This window comes from Clinocottus analis, unplaced genomic scaffold (assembly GCF_023055335.1).
Source record: "Clinocottus analis isolate CAN_PGR_092001 unplaced genomic scaffold, fCliAna1.0.p SCAF_5, whole genome shotgun sequence".
NCBI lineage: Eukaryota > Metazoa > Chordata > Actinopteri > Perciformes > Cottidae > Clinocottus > Clinocottus analis.
Window position 1 is genome coordinate 16,473,461 of NW_027176207.1, and position 22,538 is coordinate 16,495,998.

The following is a 22,538-nucleotide window of genomic DNA, read 5'->3' on the forward strand; positions in this document are numbered from 1 at the left end:
GAGTGTGTCGTCTGTAAGCGTACCTTCACAGACCGGATGCTGAATATATTCCTGTTACCACCAAACTCCTCCTCATCTGCCTGGAGTCAATGGCCGAGCGCGAGCAGCACTTCTGGGGGCCGAGCGAGCGGCCGGCGGCCCACGCGCTGAACGCCCACAGAACCGATTCATTTGGAGACCAACTGTTAGTCTTCGCTTTGAAGGCAAATTTCAGAGTTAGTCTATTCAGCAGGTTACCTTAAATAAGGAGGAATCGCGAGGTTTTTAGTTTTGAAAGGGCGAGAATGCTTTTAAGTGGTTTATTGGCTGGTTATCTGGCCAAATAGGTCATGAAGACTGATGACAAAGTCACCTCTGTCTCTGTGTTTCTGTCCAGGGTGCATGCTAAAATGTTAACAAGGCTGCGTATGCTGAATAGCCACAGCCAACTGGCATTGTCCAAAATCTCATGCTTCACTTTTAATTATTAATTCTATCACATTCACTAGCATCCGACTAATATTTTTTTTGCGGTTGGGCATATCAACTAAATTTATGCTCAGTGTTTTCTTTTGTTCCGCTAATTTAACCTAATTTTGTAAATAGAGTAAAAACCGTTAAGAAAACAATGTTTCACTAAACGTTAATTATTTCGGTTGACTTTATCCGACTGTGTTTGGAAAAAAAAATAGCTCGGGGCGTTTAGACTGGTGATGTATGCATACAAATTAGGGAACCATCCAGCCTTAGAATTTCCACATGCAAAAGTAAAAGCGGTTTCTAAAAGCCGGTTTTCATTGGTGTGGCAGATTGGGTTTTTGTTTCAGAATGAAAATAATAATTACAATACATGTAAATGCACAGCAGGTCTCAATGGTTCACCGCTGGCTGTCTGTGGCTAAGAACATACACAATGAACAGATACGTCTGCAGGAGACAGATCATGAGCCTGTAATCAGTCGGATCAGATACTGGGTATACTGGTAAGCTCCACAGTCAGTGTCGTCCTTTAAAACTTGTCCAAACACAGCACTACATCTTCACTTGTAATATTTGTTCAACTTAACGAATCACAATGTCTACTTTTTGTTTGATTGACTGTAATATATGACCAGACATAACAGAGAAATACAAAATATCTGTCAACTGCGGCTCATTTAATAATTCCCAGACATATTCCAGAGCATTCCCAGTAAGTGGAGTGATACAAGTGAATCTAGAATAAAGTGATGAGCTGTACTAAACCTACAATGTATGTCACGTCACTGCAGGCACACACACAGACGGTGGAAGCAGTGGTGACGCAAACGCACTCCGACGACAAGTTGCGGTGAAAGAGAGAAAACGACGGCTGATAGAAACGACTGTTCGGTCGCTGAAGAGGTGCAGAATTCTCAGGCCAATCGGTTACAAGCGGTGAGCAATAGTGGTTAGCACAGAGAAGGCAACAATGGCTGCAAACCATAGAAGGTAGAGGCGGTTGACCCCAAGGAAAACAAACTGAATGTGAGGTCCGAGACCAATTGCAGGCAGTGGAAACCGCTGTGTCGAGAATTCAGTTTGACCAGCGTCCCTGCAAGGGCTTGTTTTTTTGTTTTTTTTATCTTGCAACAAAAATGTCTGCTTCTCAGTCCAAACCTGCTGACTGAAATTGTTTGGACAATACACATGTGGCCCTTTGAGTCGCTGTTAAGCCCCCAAGCCTGTCAGTTAAAGAGCCGATTTGAAAATGTTTAAAAAGAGACCTCTGGAAAAGTGTGTGTGTGTGTGTGTGTGTGTGTGTGTGTGTTAAAGAGAGAAGGAGGTAAAGGTGTGCACTAACATCGACGGGAAGAAAACCAATCGACCATATGGACGATGCACACATCGCTCCCTTTAAAGAACGTGTTTTTTATGAGCGAGGTGAGACCAAAACTAATACTTGGTCCTCATCAACTCGTGAGGTCAAGAAAAAGGACCAAGAGGAACTTGACCTCAAACTAAATTCAGGCAGAGTTCTGGTGTTTCAATGTAAAGACACAATACAGAGTGTCGTGTTACTGGTGAGTCTCTTCATATAACTTAATCAACGTGTACTACATGGCTACTAAGAAGAAACAGGTGGCATTATTTACATCCTGTAGCATCCTCTTTTTTTTCTTCTTCTTCATTGGTCCAGTTGATAGAATGTGTTTACCTGCGCTCACTGGGACACACTTGGTATATTTGGTCACGTGATCTTTTCCAACGAGTGGATGAAGACTGAACGCAGTGTGAGCTGGTGGATTTCAGAATATGGTTTTCATCAAATTCAGGCAAAGCATGGCAGTGTTTCTCTTTTGGAATGAGACATCCAAGTTGACTTATACAGTCTGGGAAATTGAACAGATGTGGTCCCAAAGAAAAAATAGGATCCCAACTGTAATTTACTATGTGAGCATTTCCTCACCCCAAAACCCGACCCGACCCTGTCTCCTAAAAATGACGCTCATATACAGCAAATTTGCAACGGCAAATACAATGTGAAAGAAACGATGTCATCCAGATCCCGATTTTTATCGACATGTTCAAAACTTTAATGAGCGTATCTGCAAAGTAACAAAATAATTTCTTTCATAATGTATTAGGCAAAACCATTTACTAATATACATGTACTGTATAAACAGACTTTTTAGGGAGACAGGGTTACAACCCCTAAACCTAGACTTTAATAGCTTCCGTTTCTCACAGTTTAGAGGATTTCTCGGCCAGAACCTCATGGAGAAAACATTTAAGAAAAAAAAAAACACACATGAAGAGGAACAAAATGACAGCAACATGTACAGAAATACAGTAACTTTTGCAAAAACAGGCATGCTAATGTTCTAATCTCTGGAAATAACACATTGAAAAAGCTAAATAGGCAGTAACGTCTGCACATTGTTTAAAACACAACAAAATATCAACAAAGGAGGAAAGACCCATAATCCATTACCACGCTGATGACCATACTGCATGAAGAATAGTAGTATCGGTCCAGTCTTGCATGTGTGTACTTTATGAGGGCAGTAATCTGTGAAGTAAAGCTACAATCCAACCATGGTGATCTACAGGAAAAGTACTTTCCGTATTTAACAGTTGATCAATTTAACAAAGCATACGAGAGAGAGGGTGAACTACAAGTATGAATTCTGCTTTTTTTCCCCCCCTTGTGACAATTAAGCAAATAGAAACTGACGTAATAGAAACTAAGGCATGTGAATGAGGTCTTTACATTTTCCTGGTCAGAAGACACTGTAGAAAGAGACCCATGAAATCTTATTTTTTGTAATCTTTTTTCGTCACTTTTCATTTTTTTCTTCTTTTTTTTTCTGATGCGACGGGGTGGTGTGGGACATTTCTTTGAGGTTTCAGTGAATGTGACCTCCCCCCGCCCCCCTTCCCCCCTCGCCCACCCCCCTCCACCCCCATCTTCCCCGCCGTTTAACCTTAAAAACCCACCCCTCAACCACCCTCTTCTTCCCGCTGCTCTTCGTGCGGAGATTACGCTTTACTCTCATTGCCGTTCATCTGGGGAGCCTCGTTGGGAACCGTCTTCACCTCGGCTGTGGCGTTCTTCACCTCCGTCTCGCCTTTGGTGCTCTCGTCCTTCACAGTCTTACCGCTGTGGGGACAAACGCAGGAGCGAGAGAGAAAAGAAACGAGAGAGAGGGGAGATTCTGTTAACAGCGAATCACCAAGTCTCTCTCTCTCAAAGCTAAACTGTCTGCTCTGAGCTGCCTTTTGTGTCATTTTTCAAAGAAAAAGGAGGAAAAAAAGGGAGGGGGGGGGGGACATGCAAGATGCTTTGAGGGAATTTGTTTTCCCTTCTGGAACTGAATGCATTTCACACATAATGGGATCAAGCTCGCTATCCTAGCCAGACATCAAATAAGAGTACATGGATGTCACAGCTATTTTCAAGGAACAATGCATGCTGATGTGGGATGAGACGAGGCCAGTACAGTAGGCACAATGCACGCGGGAATGAAAGACTGAGGCATAACCTACAACACAAACTACAATACACAAGAGGATTACACGCCGTCTGGGCCGAACCGAGACACAATCGAAAGAGACTTTAAAGCCCTACTTTGCTTAAGTGGAACATTTTCTGGTGTTAGCATATGCACCCATGTTGGAATGCATTTGTCGTGATGTGCCGCCGCTTTTGGAGGACGTTGCTTCCACTGCTGCGTCACATGCAGTCATCGCTTCTTCTGTGCTCTGTGCCAGCTCTCAAATAGCAATTTAAATCAATATACTTCCCTTCCCCGCTGACACATATTCATGCTCTCTGTGTGACCTACAAAGTCGGAGCCACAGAAACAAATTTCGTCCCTAATGCCACTTTAAATCATGTGGTATTTGTACCAATGCGGAAAAAAGCTTTCAACTCCGCCAGCATCTCCTTGAGACTGGGTCCGGGCGCACAGGTGGCGACCCGTCCTCACTCCCAGCTCGCCAAATGCCGCCACATTGTCAGCGCCCTTCAAGTTTTGAGCTAAGTCCAATCGAAACGCTCAAACAAACACAGAACTGTCAAGCAGGAAACTGCTGTTGTTATGTCAGGCGTTAGTCACATGACTGCTTTGTGTCGTTAGTCCCGTGATTCGCTCGTTCAGTTGTGAGACGTTCGTCACTCGGTGGTCACGTGAGTCGTCATATAGTGATGATAACGTCGATCCTGGATCGTTTCCACGTGGTTGTGTTGCCTCGACCTGACTTCCTGTGAATATGTGGCGGTATTTGATGGGTTGCGAGTGAGACTGGTTTGTTAGGGTCACCAAATAAGAACGTTCCTCCCATAGTCTTTTATTCAACGTATATTCCTGCAGTACACTTTTGGGCCACATGAGAACCTGTACGTTCGTCTTGTTTTGATAATAGTGACGCAAAACCAATTTATTCTGATGTAAACTGAAGTTAACTGCTATTAGAATATTAAAGTTACTGGGTTATTTTATTTTAAAATGTGCAAATATAGAAAGAGAAAAGAAATAAGATCACCTCTGTAAATCTGCTTTCAACATGTGATGCTAGCGAATGCTTGTTTGTGTTTTGTACTGTTATGATGTAATCAGTACAATACAAATACCAAGTAATAGTATTATTATAAATAGTACTTGTATTTAAAACTTAAGTACTAACATTTATGTTTTTTTTCAGGCGGCAGTATTACTAAAAGCAGTATTGATGCTTGGGAATGTGCTGCATGGTTTTTGCCACCAGGGAGTGCCTGTGTATAAGATAAGTAGAAGTTTCTTATCCAAAGCGCTTGGGAAAAGTTTGCCTTCAGGGCTTTCTGAAAGAAATCTCCAAAGGTTGAGGCAACAAACCTGCTTAGGTCTGGAAAAAGATCATTAAATAAATGCTTTCTGGCAGAAAGCCCTGAAGGCAGATGTCATCCATGTGCTTCCTCTATCGTTGTTACCTGCTGGAGCAAAAAGATACGGCTTTCCCAGCGGCGGAGACAAACGTGTAGGCAGACGGTACAGTGGGAACATATGCTGGTTTGTTTATAGAAAGGACAGAAAGAAAATTGCGATAAGTGAAACTATGTCCCAGCAACCATCCGCCTTTGTCTCTGGCGGCAAACATAATCAACGCTGTGCACATTTATTGTGGCGGACGGCTTTGTTCAGTATGCTATTCACACTCCACGTGCTGTTTCTAAATGCGTGATTTTGTTTCTCCTTCTCTACTTTACATACTAAATGGTGAAATTTCCGCCCAGGAAAAGCATTTCTTCCACTAATGTCATTGCGTGAGACTTGTGTCATGAAGTGTTGATGTGTGCACATCGGCATGCGAGCATATCATTTTTGTACTTTAAAATGTATCAAAAACTGTTTTAATCCAGCTCGCAATCCAAATTTTGTGTTTATTTTCCATCTTCAACCCTCTCTTCTATAATCAGCTTGCTGCAACGTCTGACCTTTAAACTGCAGCATAACTCTGTCATTCATGTCAATGGGCATCATCACAGAGATAAATGATACTTTCATTTATTGCTTTAAGCACCCTTTTAAAACAATCCAGAATATTGTCCTCTTGAAACACTTGAAAAAAAAGGCTCTGATATAAATCAAGAGCAATTTGAAGCTACACTAACTGATTTAAAGCTGCTTTTGAAACATTGTTTTTAATGACGTGGAAATGGTCCATGTGGGGGCGGGGGGGGACATTTATCTACTTAGGAAGGAGACATGGGTCCTGAGGAGGAGTACGTCACTCAAGAACCTACGAGAAGCCTGACAAGACATTCCACGGTCAGGGTGCAGAAGAAGGATCGCTGCATAGATCGGCGGGAGAGTGTGTTTCAGTGCTGTCAAAGAGTTATGAAGAAAAATCCCTCCAATGACAAGTTTAGTTATATCAGTTGATGTCTAGCTGACAAGAGCCCTGTTTCCAACCAGCTCTCAACTCCCCATGCTTCATCACTGGCGTCTTCCTCTGACCGTGTGAGTGGGCCAAGTGTACGATGAAGGAGGGAGGAGTGATTGTCAGTAAGCCTTTGTAATTCATCCCATAGTTATATCTTAAGGTCCTCACAGGGTGCTAGGAAGCAGGAACATCTACAAACTCCTCGGGGCAAAAACGCCATACATAACCCTTCATAGCACCTCTGAAATGAGGGTTTTCTGCAGGGATTAAAGCAGAGACGAGCGCTGTCTTAGAGAGATTGGCATTTTAATTGGCCCGCAAAATGACGAGGACACAGAGCGATGGCGGCGCTGCTGGAGGTCATTCTGTGGCAAGTATTTAGTTTACTTGAATGAGTTCATTTGGGGTACCGCCGCTACATGGTAGAAAAGGGCTTTGGTGGAATTCCCCACGCAAAGATTATTCTTTGACTTTTGGGGACTTTATTTGTATCAGACTCCAGCTGAGACAAGCCAAGCTCTGCTAGCTACATATGTTGCAGACATATGGCTGCTGTTCACTTTAATAACTGGCATTCACTTCTCATGAGGTGTTAAATACACTGGGGAAAATGCTGGATTAACATCAGAAATGTTTTAAATTTCCAACTTTTTCAAAATATCGTGTGATTTAAAACAGACAGAGGACCAACTATTGGGATTCTCTTGACCCAGAACAGTGTCCGGCACTCTGTCTGAAGTAAATTTGTCATATAGCCTAAGCTACTGCATTGTGAAAGGTAAGAATGGAAGAAGTGGATTTAAAAAACAAAGTGAATGCATAGCCAACGTTGTAAGAAGGGTTAAAAGTTCCTAAAACATTCCGTTTTCTTTTAAAAACCTGTGCTAGCATCATCGACTTACGTTAGCATTGCTGAAGACCTGGAGTGAGAACACGGTGGGTTAAAAAGCGACCAGCTGAATAATAACAGAGATAATGCGGGTGAAATATAAAGGGCAGGAGAAAAGCTGTCTCCATTAGGTGAGCAAACAAACAGGTGGAGGGGTGGAGTTGGAATGGAGACAGGCACACACTAGTGACATCCCAATGTATTTGTATTGGGCGTGCCATTTATCTACATGGACATCTGGCATTCTTAAGAGGAAAAGTCCACCCTTAAATGTTCATAATCATCAACCATGGACGCAAAAAACTGTGTTTGGTGTCATTTGTTTTCTTTCAAATTTTCACCTCGAGAAAGGACCTTCAATAAAAGGTGAATGCATGAATAAGTACAGTATCACTGGTTCGGCATACAGCTTTTGAAAACTGAGGCATGTGTAGAATCCGACACAAACTGCCACATGATTTCTGGCTGCAGTCAGGTATAATGAGGCTGTTGTTGGTGGAGACGTTGGTATCTCTGCCTCTGGATCTTTTCCTGGAGTGTATAATACTGACACCAAGGCCACAAATCTATTGAAGAGCAGCAGTGCTTAGAAGCTCTGATGACAATCTAAGAGACTGCACATTTTGTTGTTATTTTTACTGTAACATTATTTTTGCACACTTGAGCTCCTTCACTATGTAATGAAGATGAAAACCTCTTTTGAACTCAGCTACAGTATAGGATTGTTTCAGGCTCTCATTTTCTCCTGTGGATTTCTCCTGAACACAAAATAAAGTAACAAACTGGGGATGTTCCATGGTTATTTCTATTAATTAAAGTTCATCCTATTCACCTGTAGTTTGTTGCAAAATTTATAGAATTGTACAATGCAATAAAAGCCTATTTTCTTTAAATTTGCTTTTTATTGCTCAGACTCTGAGCCAGATATATCCTCTTTGTTTTTTCTTTAATACGTCAAACTTTCCTGTTTCATTCCTATTTATAATCTAAAGGGTTTTACTAAGGTATTTGTTCAAATATCATGCATAGTCTCATTTAAATTTACACTTAAGTACTAAAATCATGTCAGAAATATATGTTTTATAGAGCTCTGGACATTCCCTCTGTAAAAACCTTTGACTCATAAGTCAATACAATTAAATAATAATAATAAGGTGTCTCCCCTTAATCAAATGTGTATATATAAAATATAATAAATTATTTAAATGCTGGATTATAATAAAAAATAAATCAAAAGCTTGGGATTTTTTTTGTAAATAATAATTTCACTGTTCAAAACTCTTAGCACACAGAAAAGTTAGCTTATGTTCCTGGCAGGTTCAAACTAGTTCATGTGAGTATCTAACACCAAAAACAGCGTCTGCATTTGCGGGTGAACTTTTCCTTTAACAATGACGCACTAGCGGCTAGCAGAGGTGACAAGGTGAGGAATGGGGGTAGTGAAGTGTTCATACTCATTGTGGGCTGGTGTGGTCGAGTCTGTGCACAGAGCATTGGGCGCATCCTTGGCCGGGCCGTCTACTTGTAAATCCTTATTCTGGGTGCTGTCGGGGGCTTTGACTGTGTCACACTGGCTCTGTGGCCCGTCGGCATTAGCGGAGCCGACTGGCTCTGAGACGGGGGGCGCTGGCTTGGACGAGGGGGGAGCTTTAGGGGTGTCGCTCAGGTCGACCAGGGGCCCGACCTCAGGTTGGGTGTTAGCATTAAGCGGACTGGAGTGGGCAGCAGGGCTGTTTTTGGGGGAGGCCTTGGCAGGGGCGGCTTTGGTCGGGCTGGCGGCGCTGGTGGTTAGCGTGGTGCTCTCACTAGCAGGACTGCTCTGCGCCGTGCTAAAGCTCTCAGCAACTGAGTTAGTGGCAGTGGAGGGGAGCAAGTTTACCACCGTGGAGGTGGTGTCTGCAGCAGCGGGCCTGTTTGGTGGGGAGGGGGCAGGACAAACAAGGAAGAAGAGGGGGGGAGTGAACACATAGAGCCACAAGAAAAGTGAGGGGAAAGAAAGAAAAAGGACAGCGAGAGAAATACAGGGGCAGACGGTGAGTCCAGGTCAGGGCATAAACAAGGCAGTGAGTGCTACTGAAAAAAATCTACACAATCCAAAATGTTAGCAACAAAATATTTGTGGAGGGGTAAACAAAAAATAAATAATACAACAGGAAACTATAGAAAGGAGGTGGGGGTTTGGGAATTAGGATGCTAATATGGTTTTTCCATATGTCTAAATGGGTTAAGTGGCCTGGCAGCCACACTTTGAACGAGCTTTGACTCCGATAAAGGTCGGTGTTAAGTTGTTTGTTTGATTATTCAGTCACACAGATGTGTACACGTCTGTATTGGAATGTCCTTAGTCAGGGACACATTTTCCCAAATACTACTGGGAGAGCAGCATAACAACATGAATTGACAGAGCACTAAGTTGTTATTATGAGATAACAAAAGTATGACTTTTAAAGTCAACATTATGAGTCAAATGATTAATATTTCTTCAAAATTCAGCGCATTCACATGGCAGTTAAGGTTTAGTGGTCATGCATACAGACACAGGGGTTGCTGAATGTTTATCTGGTCTAAATCTGAGATTAATAGTTTTGTACTTCACAGTATAATTTTGCACCCATTTCATACACATGGAGAGTGTGCAAAAGGGGCATCAATGTGGTGAGCAATATAGCAATCTAAATTGGGTCTGGCCAAAATGACTGTAACCCAAAGTCTAGGACAATCCTGAGACTGGGGGAGTGGTCCTGTTCCATACTCACTCAGGTCCTGTCAAGGGCGTGGTCTCGTTGGGCTCAGTGGGACCGCCTCCTTGGTTTGGGGTCGGTTCTTCCTCCGTTCTCACCTCAACAATTGGCTCCTTTGACTCATCTTTCCTGTTGTCAGATGGCGACGGACAGTTAGAAAACTGACACGCTCACTCTGTTTCCTATTAATATGTTAAACATCGACAAGCCCCAGAAGAGCGTGGACTTGTATGCTCGGTCAGAGACGCTAACTCCTGTTGTCCCACATACACAGTGACACAATCTACCTCTGTAACAAATGTCCACCCTGCCTCACACATGTAACAGGAGGGTCTACTTCAAGGAAAATCCTAGTGATCAGACACACACACACACAAGGTGGCTAAAACATGCAAAACCTCCAGCGTCGACCTTGAAGCTGTGACACTCTTTTATTCCCTCATTCGCCCATTTGATCATCCTCCACCTGCAGACTCTGATTGTAGGCTTCCCCTGGGGGCTTGTCTGGTATCACCGCGCAGCTCTCTGATTGTGCCGAGCTTTAAAGTGTTTTCTTGCTGTGAGTGACATGTTCGGATCCAAGGTGCCAAATATCAGCTCAGTACATATTTAATGTGAGCCGTTTAGCTGAAATATCTATTTGTTGTTGAAGTTCACAGCTGGTACAGCGAGAGACAGTCAACATATTGAACTTCATTTTGATTAAACAAAGGCCAACATGGAATAAATTAATTTCAACATGATTTGATGTTTACAAAGGTGTCTGTTAAACACATTTCTGAATATTTTAATATTCAATGTGGGAGCATTCTTTTTTTAGGACTACTTCAACAACTTCAAGCTGTTCATTTGAATACTTTTGAAAGTGGAATACCAATTGGCATGGATCAAAGCATCCCTGCACTAATAATAATAAGGTTATTAAAATAATAACAATCTTTAAAAGACAGGGTATAGTAGGTGAGCTGAATTAAATATGTATATAGCTGAGATATGGTTAATTCAATTTATTGAACTGGGTTGGCCTCATTTTGAAAAATACGCTTGTTAGCCGCTAAAGTCAGTCTGATAACATTATGAAAAGCAAAAGGTGTTCAGACCAGTTTAGCATAAAGACTGGAAGAGAGAAAACAACAGATACAGCTTCCAGTAATTTTAATTTAGATTCTATTAAGACTTAAAGTTATGCATAGTTAAGGACCTGCCCATTTTGAGTGACAGGTTGCACCCGCGGCACACGGATGCCACAGCGTTTTTGTTGTATTGAAAAGCATTTTAAGAGTCACTTTTTCATTTTCTTTCCCAGTGGTGAAGTCCCAGTGGTGAAAGACTTTGAAGTCTGTTATATATATTGCCAAAATTAGCATCCCAATTACTATCACAGTTAACATGATTTACATATGCACCTTCCTGACCATGCTAGCTAGCTAACGCTAGCTGGTGACTCAGCATTTGTTATACTTATGGTCTCAGGAATTCATTGTGCTCCTGAATGCATTTAGATGGAACTGATATCAATTTTCTCCTCACAGCCACATTTATTTGTATCTATTCATTTAGCAACTTGGGAGCAACGACACAAACTGTAGCTGCACTTTTGAAAGTATCGCGTCAAGTTTATATGACAAACACGTTAAGAAACGACTGTCTGTTTCCATGTGCAGCTCAAACACAACAGCAATATAATTCATTTTTATTTATCTTTGAGTCCACCTGAAAAATGTAAGTCTCTTTTTAGTTCTGTTTTGGTCTCCACCAAGTCGCGATAACTTTGTCTTGATGTTGAAGATTTTTTTTTATTAAAAACTGCCAAAACAATGAGCTGAAAGACGCAAAAAAGCTCAGTCGAGGAAAGGGAAACAGAGAGCCTGGTAATTTTGTGGGGTTGTCACGAAAAAAAAATCCTTCCACATTAAACAGTCCAATGATCCACCGTATACATTAAACACTGATTAGTGTAGCTTCAAATAATAGTAGAACAAAATCTGTCACAGCGTGACGTTTACTTACGAGAATGCAGCCTGGCCTTCCTCAATGTCCTTGCTCTTTGCACCCGGTCCGGCCTTCCCGCAGAAGTTCACAGCAATGCACATGAGGAGTCCACACTTGTTGAGGAAGTAGCAGGTGACATCCACGCCCACCAACAGCAGGAAAAAGACAACAATGAGGATGCCCACGATAGCGCCGGTGCCCAGGCCTGAGCCACCGTCCAAGGCATCTGAAGGACAAGGACAGGGAGAGGGGATACACAAGCAAAAACAGGCAGGAAAAAGAGGAGGAGAAGAGGAGTTAGGGGAGAGGAAAGGGTTCAACATGAGGGAGAGGGGATAGAAAGAAAGTTCGAAAGAGAGAGGAAGAGAGATGATAAGGAACGCAGTCAAGCTTTTAATGCACCGCTTCAGGTGTCAGTTGTCATAACCTCAAGTGTGTCGTTCTTTCAGCGGGAAGTTGGAGACAAATCACAGGAGAGCCATCAGGAAATCAACACATTGAAACGATATTAAAGGCATCCTTTTCATCAGAGCTACTTGATATTTATTATTGAAAATCATCATGGCCGACACACTTGAGGCGTTCAATTTCACACACAATCACAGCACTTCCAGGGAAGAAATGATTATATACAAACAAATTTAATATTACACTGCACTTTTTTAACCTGTCAATGATGACCGTTTTGTGCGTCACCCGAGCGAAAACCATGTGACCTACACAAGAGTCTGATATGCTTTGAGGTATTCATGCCTTGACCATTAAAAGACATTAATATCTGTACCAAATTTCACGGCAATCCATCCAGTAGTTGTTTTGACAGTTTGCGCACATTTTGTCAGAGGCTTTTCCAAGATAACGTGCATTTAATTGGGCTATTAATCATACAGTGTATTGAAAACAATCATTAAAGCATGATTCATTGTAAAGAGGTCTTAAGAGTTTAACGACTCTGACTCCCTATCAGTAAAAAGGTAATGGAAGACTTTGATGTTGGACATATATCTTAACCTTGAGGTTTCTCCGGTTAAGGGATCTAACATCAATGCAGTGCAAACACTACATATTATAACCCATACACATCATTTTCAGAATTCTTTTGTCTTTGATCCAAATACCCAAAACCCATGATTATGATACATTACATCTTCAGTTTTCACATACTGTGTTAGCGTTCTTATTGGGATGCGTTGCTTCACAATTACAAAGGCATTCTTGCAAGCCTGTATGCTCTTAGCCTAGGTTTTCAGAAGCAGACCAGAGTGGATATAAATCATAATCACAATCTATTTGCTAAGAATATATCAAAGAAAAAAACAAAGTAACTGAATATTCTTCAAAGATAATATTGGGGATGTGGGTCAGAGGCCATCTCTCCTCTTCCCACTCTTTCACACCCCACATAGAGAGGAGCTGAACTGAATCGTTTTTACAGCTGCGTCAAAACTTTCTGAGGGAAGGTAAAGGTTAAAAAGGGTTATCGGAGCAGCTGTTTATCTCAGCATACGCAAGCTGTCAACATATTTATAATTCCACTTTGAGGGCGAAGTGCAAATGCAGGTTATTTTCTCTGTCAGATTATTCCATAGACACAAATGCACACACAGTCTATAGACGGCATGGAATAAGCAGGATTTGGAGGTCCGCGGCTGGCTCAGGCTTTGAGGCTTTGCATTTCCAACAACGGCTTTCAGATGGCTCTCATCATTGGTTTTTGGCATTTGATGAACAATCCTGAACTATTAGCTGCGTCCCAAATTTCGATCTTCGCATATTAGCAGGAAGAACTAAAGGTTTCTTTGAGGGAAAAACTGAAAAAAGCATGCAATGTTTCTTTGACCTCTGTGAAGTTTTGCAGAGAATTATTTACTTGTTCTCCATTGACGTTTGAAAAGAAAAATCATGACAAGAGATTGAACTGTCTAAAAAGAGACAACATGCAGCCAGATTTTCACTTTATGAGGATAAAACACAAGCTACTTACCACAATACTTCAAACAGGAACAAAACAACATTTGTGGTACATTGCATACTGACTCACAGTGCATTATTGATTTGAAAGGTTTTCAACAGATCTTTTTTTCTTATTCTTATTCGCAAAGAGAAGTGGGACGTATTTTGGAGTGGAATAAAAAAACAACTATTTCTGTTTCCCGAGGGAATCAAAATGAGATTGTTTGTCTCCAGGTCGTTGCTCCGTGTGCTTCAAAGGAGATTTGCATGAAGTTGAATCTTTTCAACTTACCCTCATCGTGCTGCTGGGAACCTCTGAGTAGTTGTGGGCGGTATGCTTTTCAAAGTGGCCACCTCGACGTGGTCCAACTAAAGGACGTGAAGGTAGAAACGGATGCAGAGCCGGCTTTAAAATGTCCCTTCACACGTTGAGGCTTTTTTATTTATGAAAAGGAAAGTGTCTCTCACATAGGTTTGGGAGGATCTGCTTGAGGCAGCGAAGATTGTGGCTATCGCTTGTTAGTGTCTGTAAAGGATCAAGGGCTCATCAATCTGTCTGAGGAGAATGTGAACGCTGCGGGTTGAGGAACAGCTATGAATCTATGTAAACTGACAATACCCATGCCCCCGGAGATGGGGATAAGGATCAGGAAATAGACTCAATGCAGTACATGTTTTGCATGTCTGCATCACTGCACCGGTATAAACAGTATGAAAGATGCATATAGAGTCATAAAACCCAGAAATTAATTAGCATTCGTTTTTTTTTTTTCATTTTCTTATGGGTTTTAGGTTCGACGCCTGAAATGAGATCTGTGGATAACAAAAGCTTAAGCAATTTGAAAGCGTTGTTCGACGCCAAAAAAATTAAGACCGTAAAAGCCCGACTCGGGAATCTCGAAGCTTAAACGGTTACTTACAAGAGAGACTACAAAGTTATCCCTCCAACAACGAGTGCGCTTTTCCAGCCTTGTTGTGTATCGTCGCAAAATGTGTAAATATCATAATGAACTTGTGCTTGCTACAGAGTTTATTTTCAGCAATAATCCAGAATCCAATGGATGAATCGCATTGGCTGTTTGTAGTGGGAGACTAGTGTGACGCTAACTTCTGAGGCAGGTCTCCAGAAATACATCATCCATGCAGTGCTACATTGTAACAGCTTTGTGAAAAAGAATTGAAAAAAAGCATTGATTAAAAATGATAAAGGGTGTACCCTAAACATCTCAATATATTTCCTGCAACTAGAATTTGCTCCAAACTGTCCAACATAAACATGTGGATTTATTTTTGTTGGCCAGAATTCATGTGTCTACAGTCGAGGTGCTCTTTTACAAGGCTGATTGATCATATGAAGACAAATTCGTATAAGAATAGAAAGAGAGACCAGCTTTTGCACTGCCCCAACGGACCAGATTGTACTGCAGAAAGTGGGTTGGTACACTGTTGCTTGTGTATTTTAAATTACAGGAATAAGCAACAGTAGAATGATGAAAGACCAAGTCAAATTAATCTTCCAAATTCTAATCCCTGAGTTAATGATTCTTCAATCTCCCTGTGTCTCATCTCTCTGGCTGTAAGATATTAAAGCATTTCAAAGACTCATCCTGCACTCAAAAACAAAAACGCACACATTATCCAATTAAATAGGATTTGGGGGCGACCAGCTAAACTCTTTCATCATATAAAACCACACGACTCAACCATTATAAGTTCACATTTTGACTTGACGTAGCTCTTTATTGCATGAATCCTGATGAATGTTCAGGCCACTACTTTTAACCACGGCTTCCATTATTTACATAGAGTAATTTATTTTTCATCGGTCTAGTTTATTTGACACATTTATCATTGACGTGTACAATTTCCAGACTTTACGAGTTGACAAGCACTGCCTGAACGCACCGTTAAACAAGTAACTGACACAAATCAAGGCAAATGATGACCACACATCTCCAGCACTTTGAAGCTGGACAGTCCTGTGACTGGACACATTCAGCTTTAAAATACAGATCCCGAAATAGACATCTTGAAGAATTATGTCGCCTGAATTGCACTCGTGAACTTCTTGAAACCTCGTGGGCAGCCACTGTGGCCACAGGCTTTGCAACGTGACAAATTCAAATGATTTCCACGCTTGTTTACTGCACCTGTGTGACAGAAAGCACAGCGCAGTCTAGACATTTCATTTCAAAGTCACCACCTTCCTATCCTTTGCTCTACACTGTATGCAGTGCTTAATTTTCTCTGATAGCTGTGATCAAAATAGCGTGAGCGTGCCACAGCTCTGTGTGCTTGTAGGTGACTACAGTGTTGCAGACAACACTTGTTTTTCCTCTGCCAATTGCTTCATTTGCATTTTAACAGGCACAATAAATCATGTGGCATGTATTCATTGCCGATGGGGGCGGGAGGGGTTTCTCTCACCGAGTGCTCTCGCTGAGGGAGAAAGCACAAATCTTCGTGTCAGGGTGGACTACAGAAACATTTCTCTTTACAGGCTTGTCAGGTACAGTACTGAGCCGCTTCCCCAGAAGACTGCTGATAACAAACTGCATGTGATAAGCCTCAATTTCACTGAAAACCACACATTCCTGAGCAATCAATAACTGGTTACTGTCCAGCATAGACAATTTGTCAGACTCCTGTGTGAGTACATTGATGAAAAACCTTTATATATTGGCAGTTCATTTACACATCATTATAGCACCTAAAGATGCATTTAAATAGTCGCTACTGATTAGAACGTTTGGTTCTATGTGCATGACGACTTTAATATTGAACTTCTCAAACTTCTGCCCGATAGTGTGCCGGCTCTTTCTTTAAAAACTCGTGTTGTAAAACATGTTCTGCATTTCTATCGCATAAAATATATCAGTTTCTAAAGACACAAAATATGTCAGGCTAAATTTAAGGAAAACTGTTTTAAAATAACTTCCATGACATTAATGTGTGATAGATTGCTGCACCTAAAAGCAACAAGGTCAAATCTAAATGAAACTAGAAGTGCCCAGAGAGGACTCGGTGGTTCAAAACAGGCCATCTAGTCACATCTTTGTCTTTAAGGTTACGATCCTAGAAATCATCGTAGTTTGACGAACATGAAATGGTGGGATACTTGCACTGACAGAAATGATTAAACTGTGAATCACTCTTGAGCTGCCTCATCCCCACCAGTTTTAATCATAGCTGGAAGAAGCCTCTCTATTGCTTTTCTGCATTGCATTATGGAAAATGCGGTAGTGTGCACCAACAGCGCACTGAAGAAACCATGCATGTTTTAGTATGCATCGTGCCTCCTTTGAGTGCACTTTACTTTGCCACTTTTCCTGTTTAAAAACACTTCATATTGAAAATGTGCTTGGAATAAACGTGTCTTTTAGAATTGTAACATACTCTAAAGCGTTGAAGACTGTCACATGACTGCCATATGACCTGAAGGGCTCTTATGGTGTGAGCAACCCCGACTGGTGTAAAGATCTGGGACTCAGCAGGAGTCCTTTATGAAGCCTCTTAAGTAGGGAAGGCCTATTCAACTACTGCTACAGTCCATTGAATCCTTTCAATTCAACCTGATGTTGACAAAAATCATGTGTTTGAATATTTCACTCAAAGAAAAATACATATTTCTTCCATGCAGCTTGCATAGTTTAGACATTGAAGCAGGCAAATACAGACTATGGATAGTGATACTGTCATAATGTGTGTTGAAATACATTACAATACACATTACATTGCACATTTCAAAATTTTAAGAAGGGAGTTATGACTTTTAAGGTCAACATTGTACATAAGAATTGTAAATATACCCAACATGTATGACTCTAGGCTAGTCTGCCCAAAAAATAAACAACTCATTCCCAACTATTTATGTTATGGCTTTCACTATGAGGATGATTTTATTGTCTTCTTTTTGCTCCATCTGCTTCTCTCCTTGGGTATCGCATTGACCTCGATGGAGTTTCTGCAATGACTCCCATGTCTGCATCCTCCATCACAGCTCTGCCACAGTGTGGCACTGCTCCGCCAATAACGCGAGCTTCAGATTCTGTTTTCGTCTCGGGCACGAGGAAGCCGAGTGATGCTGACAACTGACTCCCTCCCTGACTGATTAAGATCTCTCTTCCCTCGGATGCAGGCGGCAGTGTGCGTGGCTGGATGGGATTTATAGCATTTAAATGAAGATTTCAAACTGATGTGTATATTGGCTTGAAAAAAAACAAAAAAATAATCATTTTCCTGCACTAGAGGATGAAGGGAGGAAGCATCGGGACTCTATAATGTATGCAATTTAATACAGAGTGACAATATTGTTAAACAGAGATGATTACCGGAGGCTATCTTTTATTATGTTTTGGCTGTATACGAAATGCTTTAGTCAGTATAAGAATATGAAATGTCCATTTGAATCCAGAAAACAACAACAACATGTAGTTTTTTTTTAAGCAAAGTCATGGCAAATGACAAGAGGATAAAAGGCAGTGGTGGAGCATTTCAAGATTACGGAATAAATGTAACGCGTTGCTTCATTCACGCTGATTTGATTTGAATTTCTATCGATGTGAACGCCTCATTAGCACTTCAAGCCAACAAACAGGCGGGAATGTTCAGGCTATGCAAAGAGAGGGAAGTGTCTTCTGTGGAAGTCTGTATGCAGTGGGCGACTGCACCATTTGTTTCAGGGAATGAAAACATTCTGTTGATATGCAACGCAAGTAAGTCTGATGCACATACTTAGATGGAGATCCTGATTAGCAAAAATGAAAATCACTCAGCACTGATCAGCACTATCATTACTCAGTAGGCCCTGATGAACAACAGGAGGGACTAACAAGTGACAAAGAACACCTCTAGGGTGTCGTAAGCTCTTATTATCTTTGTGACAGAACTTAGTTGAGATTAAACAGCAGTACCTGGGATCATAAATCGAAGGAATACAAGTCTCATTTTAGATTGCAGCCGAGCAGGAAGGCCAGGAGGGCATTTTTCAGAGATGACAACTGCCCAAAGGAAATTACCAAAAGCTCACCCAAAAAAAAAAGAATAAAGGTATATTTTTCTCTTTGCCAATATACTTCTTCACCTGTGTCCTTATTTCTGTTTGGGGAATATAGGCTTTACAACATATCAATGTTATTTTACCTTCAGGCGTATAAGATTGAAGCAAGTTTTTTGGTGCTCCTTCATCCTAAGCAGGAGCCTCTCCAGCTACATTCACCTTATCCCCCTGAAAGCCCCCTTCAAAGGTTACAAATCAGATTGAAAAACCTTTGACATTTGCTTATTTGGAGTTGAAGTGCTCTTTGCTGCAGGCTGCTTCAAATAGTGTTTTTTTTTCAAAGGGGAAATTGAGTGCATGGTATGCCATCAAAAATATTATTTTCGTAAAAAGAAATAGTGAATGTTTTTTTGTATTTTGTCTCTTTTAAAAAGGTATGAATACTTCAAGAGTTTTGAAGTAGTTTTAGTTTAATATGACTCTTCATGATCATTGGGAACACCAACTCATATGCACTCTATCGTCTCCATTTTCAATTGTGTTAACCCTAAAAGTTGTTTCTCACTGGTCACAGACAAAACAATCACCATTCACAGCTGTCTGATTACTGGAAATGTATCAATGCTTTATTAATTCTCCCACATCAAAGTGTTGTTGATCATGGCTGTAGGTGATTCTGGTCTCTTCGTGTATGCGTTGCATCGTCTGGCCTCTCATGACTCTGCAGGACTTTAATGAGTTCGAGAGCAGATTGTGGAACAAAAGTTTGAACAAATGGAAACTGTATAGACGGCTTTGAGTCACCCACGCTCTCATGGTCATTTTTGAGTTTTAGAACTCTTAAAATTAAATAAATGTTACATTCAATTAACTAGCTAGCTTCCTTTAACGCAACGTTACCCAACAAGCGTAACAGTAAGTAGCTAGTGCAAAGTCAACATTGACTTTTATTTGAACAATCCTCTCCATCACTCCCGCCCACCCTGAGTGGACTTTATGTGTTAAAGCCATTATTATGTCACGTAACTTTCGATCACAGTCGCTTAATATGCTAAGTCGCTAAACCTGTGCAGCCCTTATCGCACAACGCCGCTTGCTCTGAATGACTGCAAAAGTGTCAACATTTATGGTGTTCATTGTTGGCATTAACATACAATGCAACATTTTTTCCTGGTGACTGGGCCGGCAATATGACTCTGGTCTTGTCGGCAGCGAAGACGAAATGAGCGAACCATTGAGCCACATAACACAAGGGGGGGGATTAGGGTGAATGTAATGTAGGGGTCGACAAAGCATGGGATTTTAACACGGAGGATGCTGTAAGCTTCCTGTTTCCTGCAGTCACCCTTGGTTTCTGTCAACCAACAGTTACAAACAACATATTTTGTGGGATTTGAGGCAACGGTATTTTGTAGCAATTACTCATCTGCGTTGTGTCTGGCTGAACACTGGTTGAATTCCTGCTGACAACACGTTAGCTAGCTAGAACCAAAATCCTGTTGCCGCTGCTCATCTGATTTCTTTCAATGGTTGGCTAGTTTCATATTAAAACCTCCTATTGTTTAAAAAAAAGCGGCATTTTTCATCATTTCTTTCTTTCTTTCAAAAGGTTGAAACATGTTAATGACAGCAGTGCCCTGTCTATATTTTAAGTTAAAAGTGTATTTAATGATGTAATTGTGATTACAATTTTGACGCCTCCACATTTTAAAAGATTTGATAATTGCATTTTCATTAACTTAAAAAAATGACAGCTCAAAATTAAAGAGTATTGTTATTGTTGTTCTATCTTTGTATGATATCTTTATGTATCATTGCAAAGCCTCTATACGGTATATACCATTTGTTCATTGTTTTGTTCAAGATGCATACAGTATCTTCTTCTTTTAGGCTATAGCCAGGCTTCTAATCTTTCCACATCTGGGTGTAACAGTCGTGAATGGTGTAATGCAACACTGAATGCAGAATACAGTCATTTTGTTAAAGCTCCAGATGAAAAAAAGTTGCTAAAATCAGCTTCACAATGGAGGCCTTGAACAGTCAGTACAAGTCAGCACTGTGTCACACATCTTAGAATGTTTAGTCACTAAAGTTTCAGAAAGCCATCACTTTCATGAAAGAAAAAAGAAACACAATTTATTTCAACCCTACAATGGTTACATGGAAACACACTGATATGTACTTACAAAAATGTCTCAGAGAATATAATCATTTCACATTATTGAAAATGAAATTTTTAGTTTTTAACAGCTGTTGCACGTTTTAGACATTTCTCTGCTTTCAGGTAAAAAGAGAACATGAACCGTCAAAAAAAGAAGAAAGAAAACAAACAGCTGATTTCTTGTATTTTCTGGAGGGTCAGTTTGAAAAGGAGTATGTACACTTTGTCACGAAACATGATTAGTTTTTCTGCACAACCTTCTGTCCTCTCCTGACAAGGCGGTTACATAATAATGTATTTCATAATATAATGTCCAAAATGAATAAAGTCTCTTGAAAAATGAATACTTTCACCATAACCAATATATTTTTTTCCCCAAACTTTTTTTTTTTTTTAATCTTTCCTCATTTTGTACAGCAGGACATTTCAAGCTTGTATCCAAAAAAACTGAAATTAGGCACAACATGTGTACTCTTCACCTGGTTAACACATTCATAATGCTTGACTGGGGAGCTCCAAAGCGGCTGCATAGCACATCAATGAATACTGGATCATGCCTCGTGTCAGCTTTCATGCAGTGTTCATGCTTTTATGTCATTTGTGACATAACGGTGGAATGATGTGTCTGTTTGATAGGCAATAAATTCCAAAATAAAAGTCTCTTTACAATTGCCATTTCTGGTTAGCACATTGTAGACACATAATCAGTGTAAGGTAATTCTTCTATTCATCACCCCTCTCAAGATCACATAAGGCATTATGAATGTGTTACTAATCGCACCTAGACTAAAGTGGCAACACTTCGTCTACACAGTATCCCAACTGAGCACCCAAGTCCGACTTGTAGCATTGACAAGACCTTCTCAAATTTCCTCTTTCCCAAACTATTCATATACAACATGAAAACAGATGAAAACAGAAATATCAACAGAATCTAAATCCCCAAAATTTGAGAATGATGCAATTACTGAGCACCCTGTAATAACGTCATGAAACCAATGTCTTGACTCTTCATATATATATTTTTTTTCATCTTGCGTGTGACTGCACAAGGGTCAAAAAGGCATAGAAAGCAAAGGATTTTGGGCCCCAAGATTTCAAAGGCTCAGACTATCCTCTTTCTCCTTGAACAAAATCAGTTTATGAGAGCCAGAGCACAGTCAGCATGGACAGCAGAAGAGCTGCCAGGCTGTAGGTAACACATCGGCAACCGAGGGTAGCTGAGGTTATTGATCAACCACAGTTCACAAATATAGTAATGTCCATAACAGAGTTTTTTTTTGGAGTGGTAAAATAGCACAAGTGACAGAAGAAAAAAAAAAAAAGAATAATAAAAAACACAAACAGAGAGAAAAATTTGTGTGTATGGCAATGTCATGGTCCATAGGTGTCCAAGAAGTTCACACATGAAGACAGGAAGAGGACACGGAGAAAAAGGGA

General features: G+C 40.7%; 1 protein-coding gene across 5 annotated transcripts in view; it reads right to left on the reverse strand.

Moving 5' to 3' along the window:
• Window positions 1–3,451: 3,451 nt before the first annotated feature.
• The window catches only part of ncam1a (neural cell adhesion molecule 1a), a 225,049-nt gene continuing 205,962 nt past the window's right edge, over window positions 3,452–22,538 (reverse strand). For 3 of the 5 annotated variants that reach the window (XM_068601106.1, XM_068601105.1, XM_068601109.1), the window contains 4 exons: window positions 12,004–12,211; window positions 10,009–10,122; window positions 8,707–9,162; window positions 3,452–3,601 (listed from right to left, as the gene is read on the reverse strand). In XM_068601106.1, the coding sequence (XP_068457207.1) occupies window positions 3,481–3,601; window positions 8,707–9,162; window positions 10,009–10,122; window positions 12,004–12,211 (899 nt within the window). In that variant the 3' untranslated portion in view covers window positions 3,452–3,480. Of the gene's footprint in view, window positions 3,602–8,706; window positions 9,163–10,008; window positions 10,123–12,003; window positions 12,212–21,505; window positions 22,319–22,538 lie in introns of those variants that run through there. The other 2 variants (XM_068601107.1, XM_068601108.1) reach the window with 2 other exon arrangements.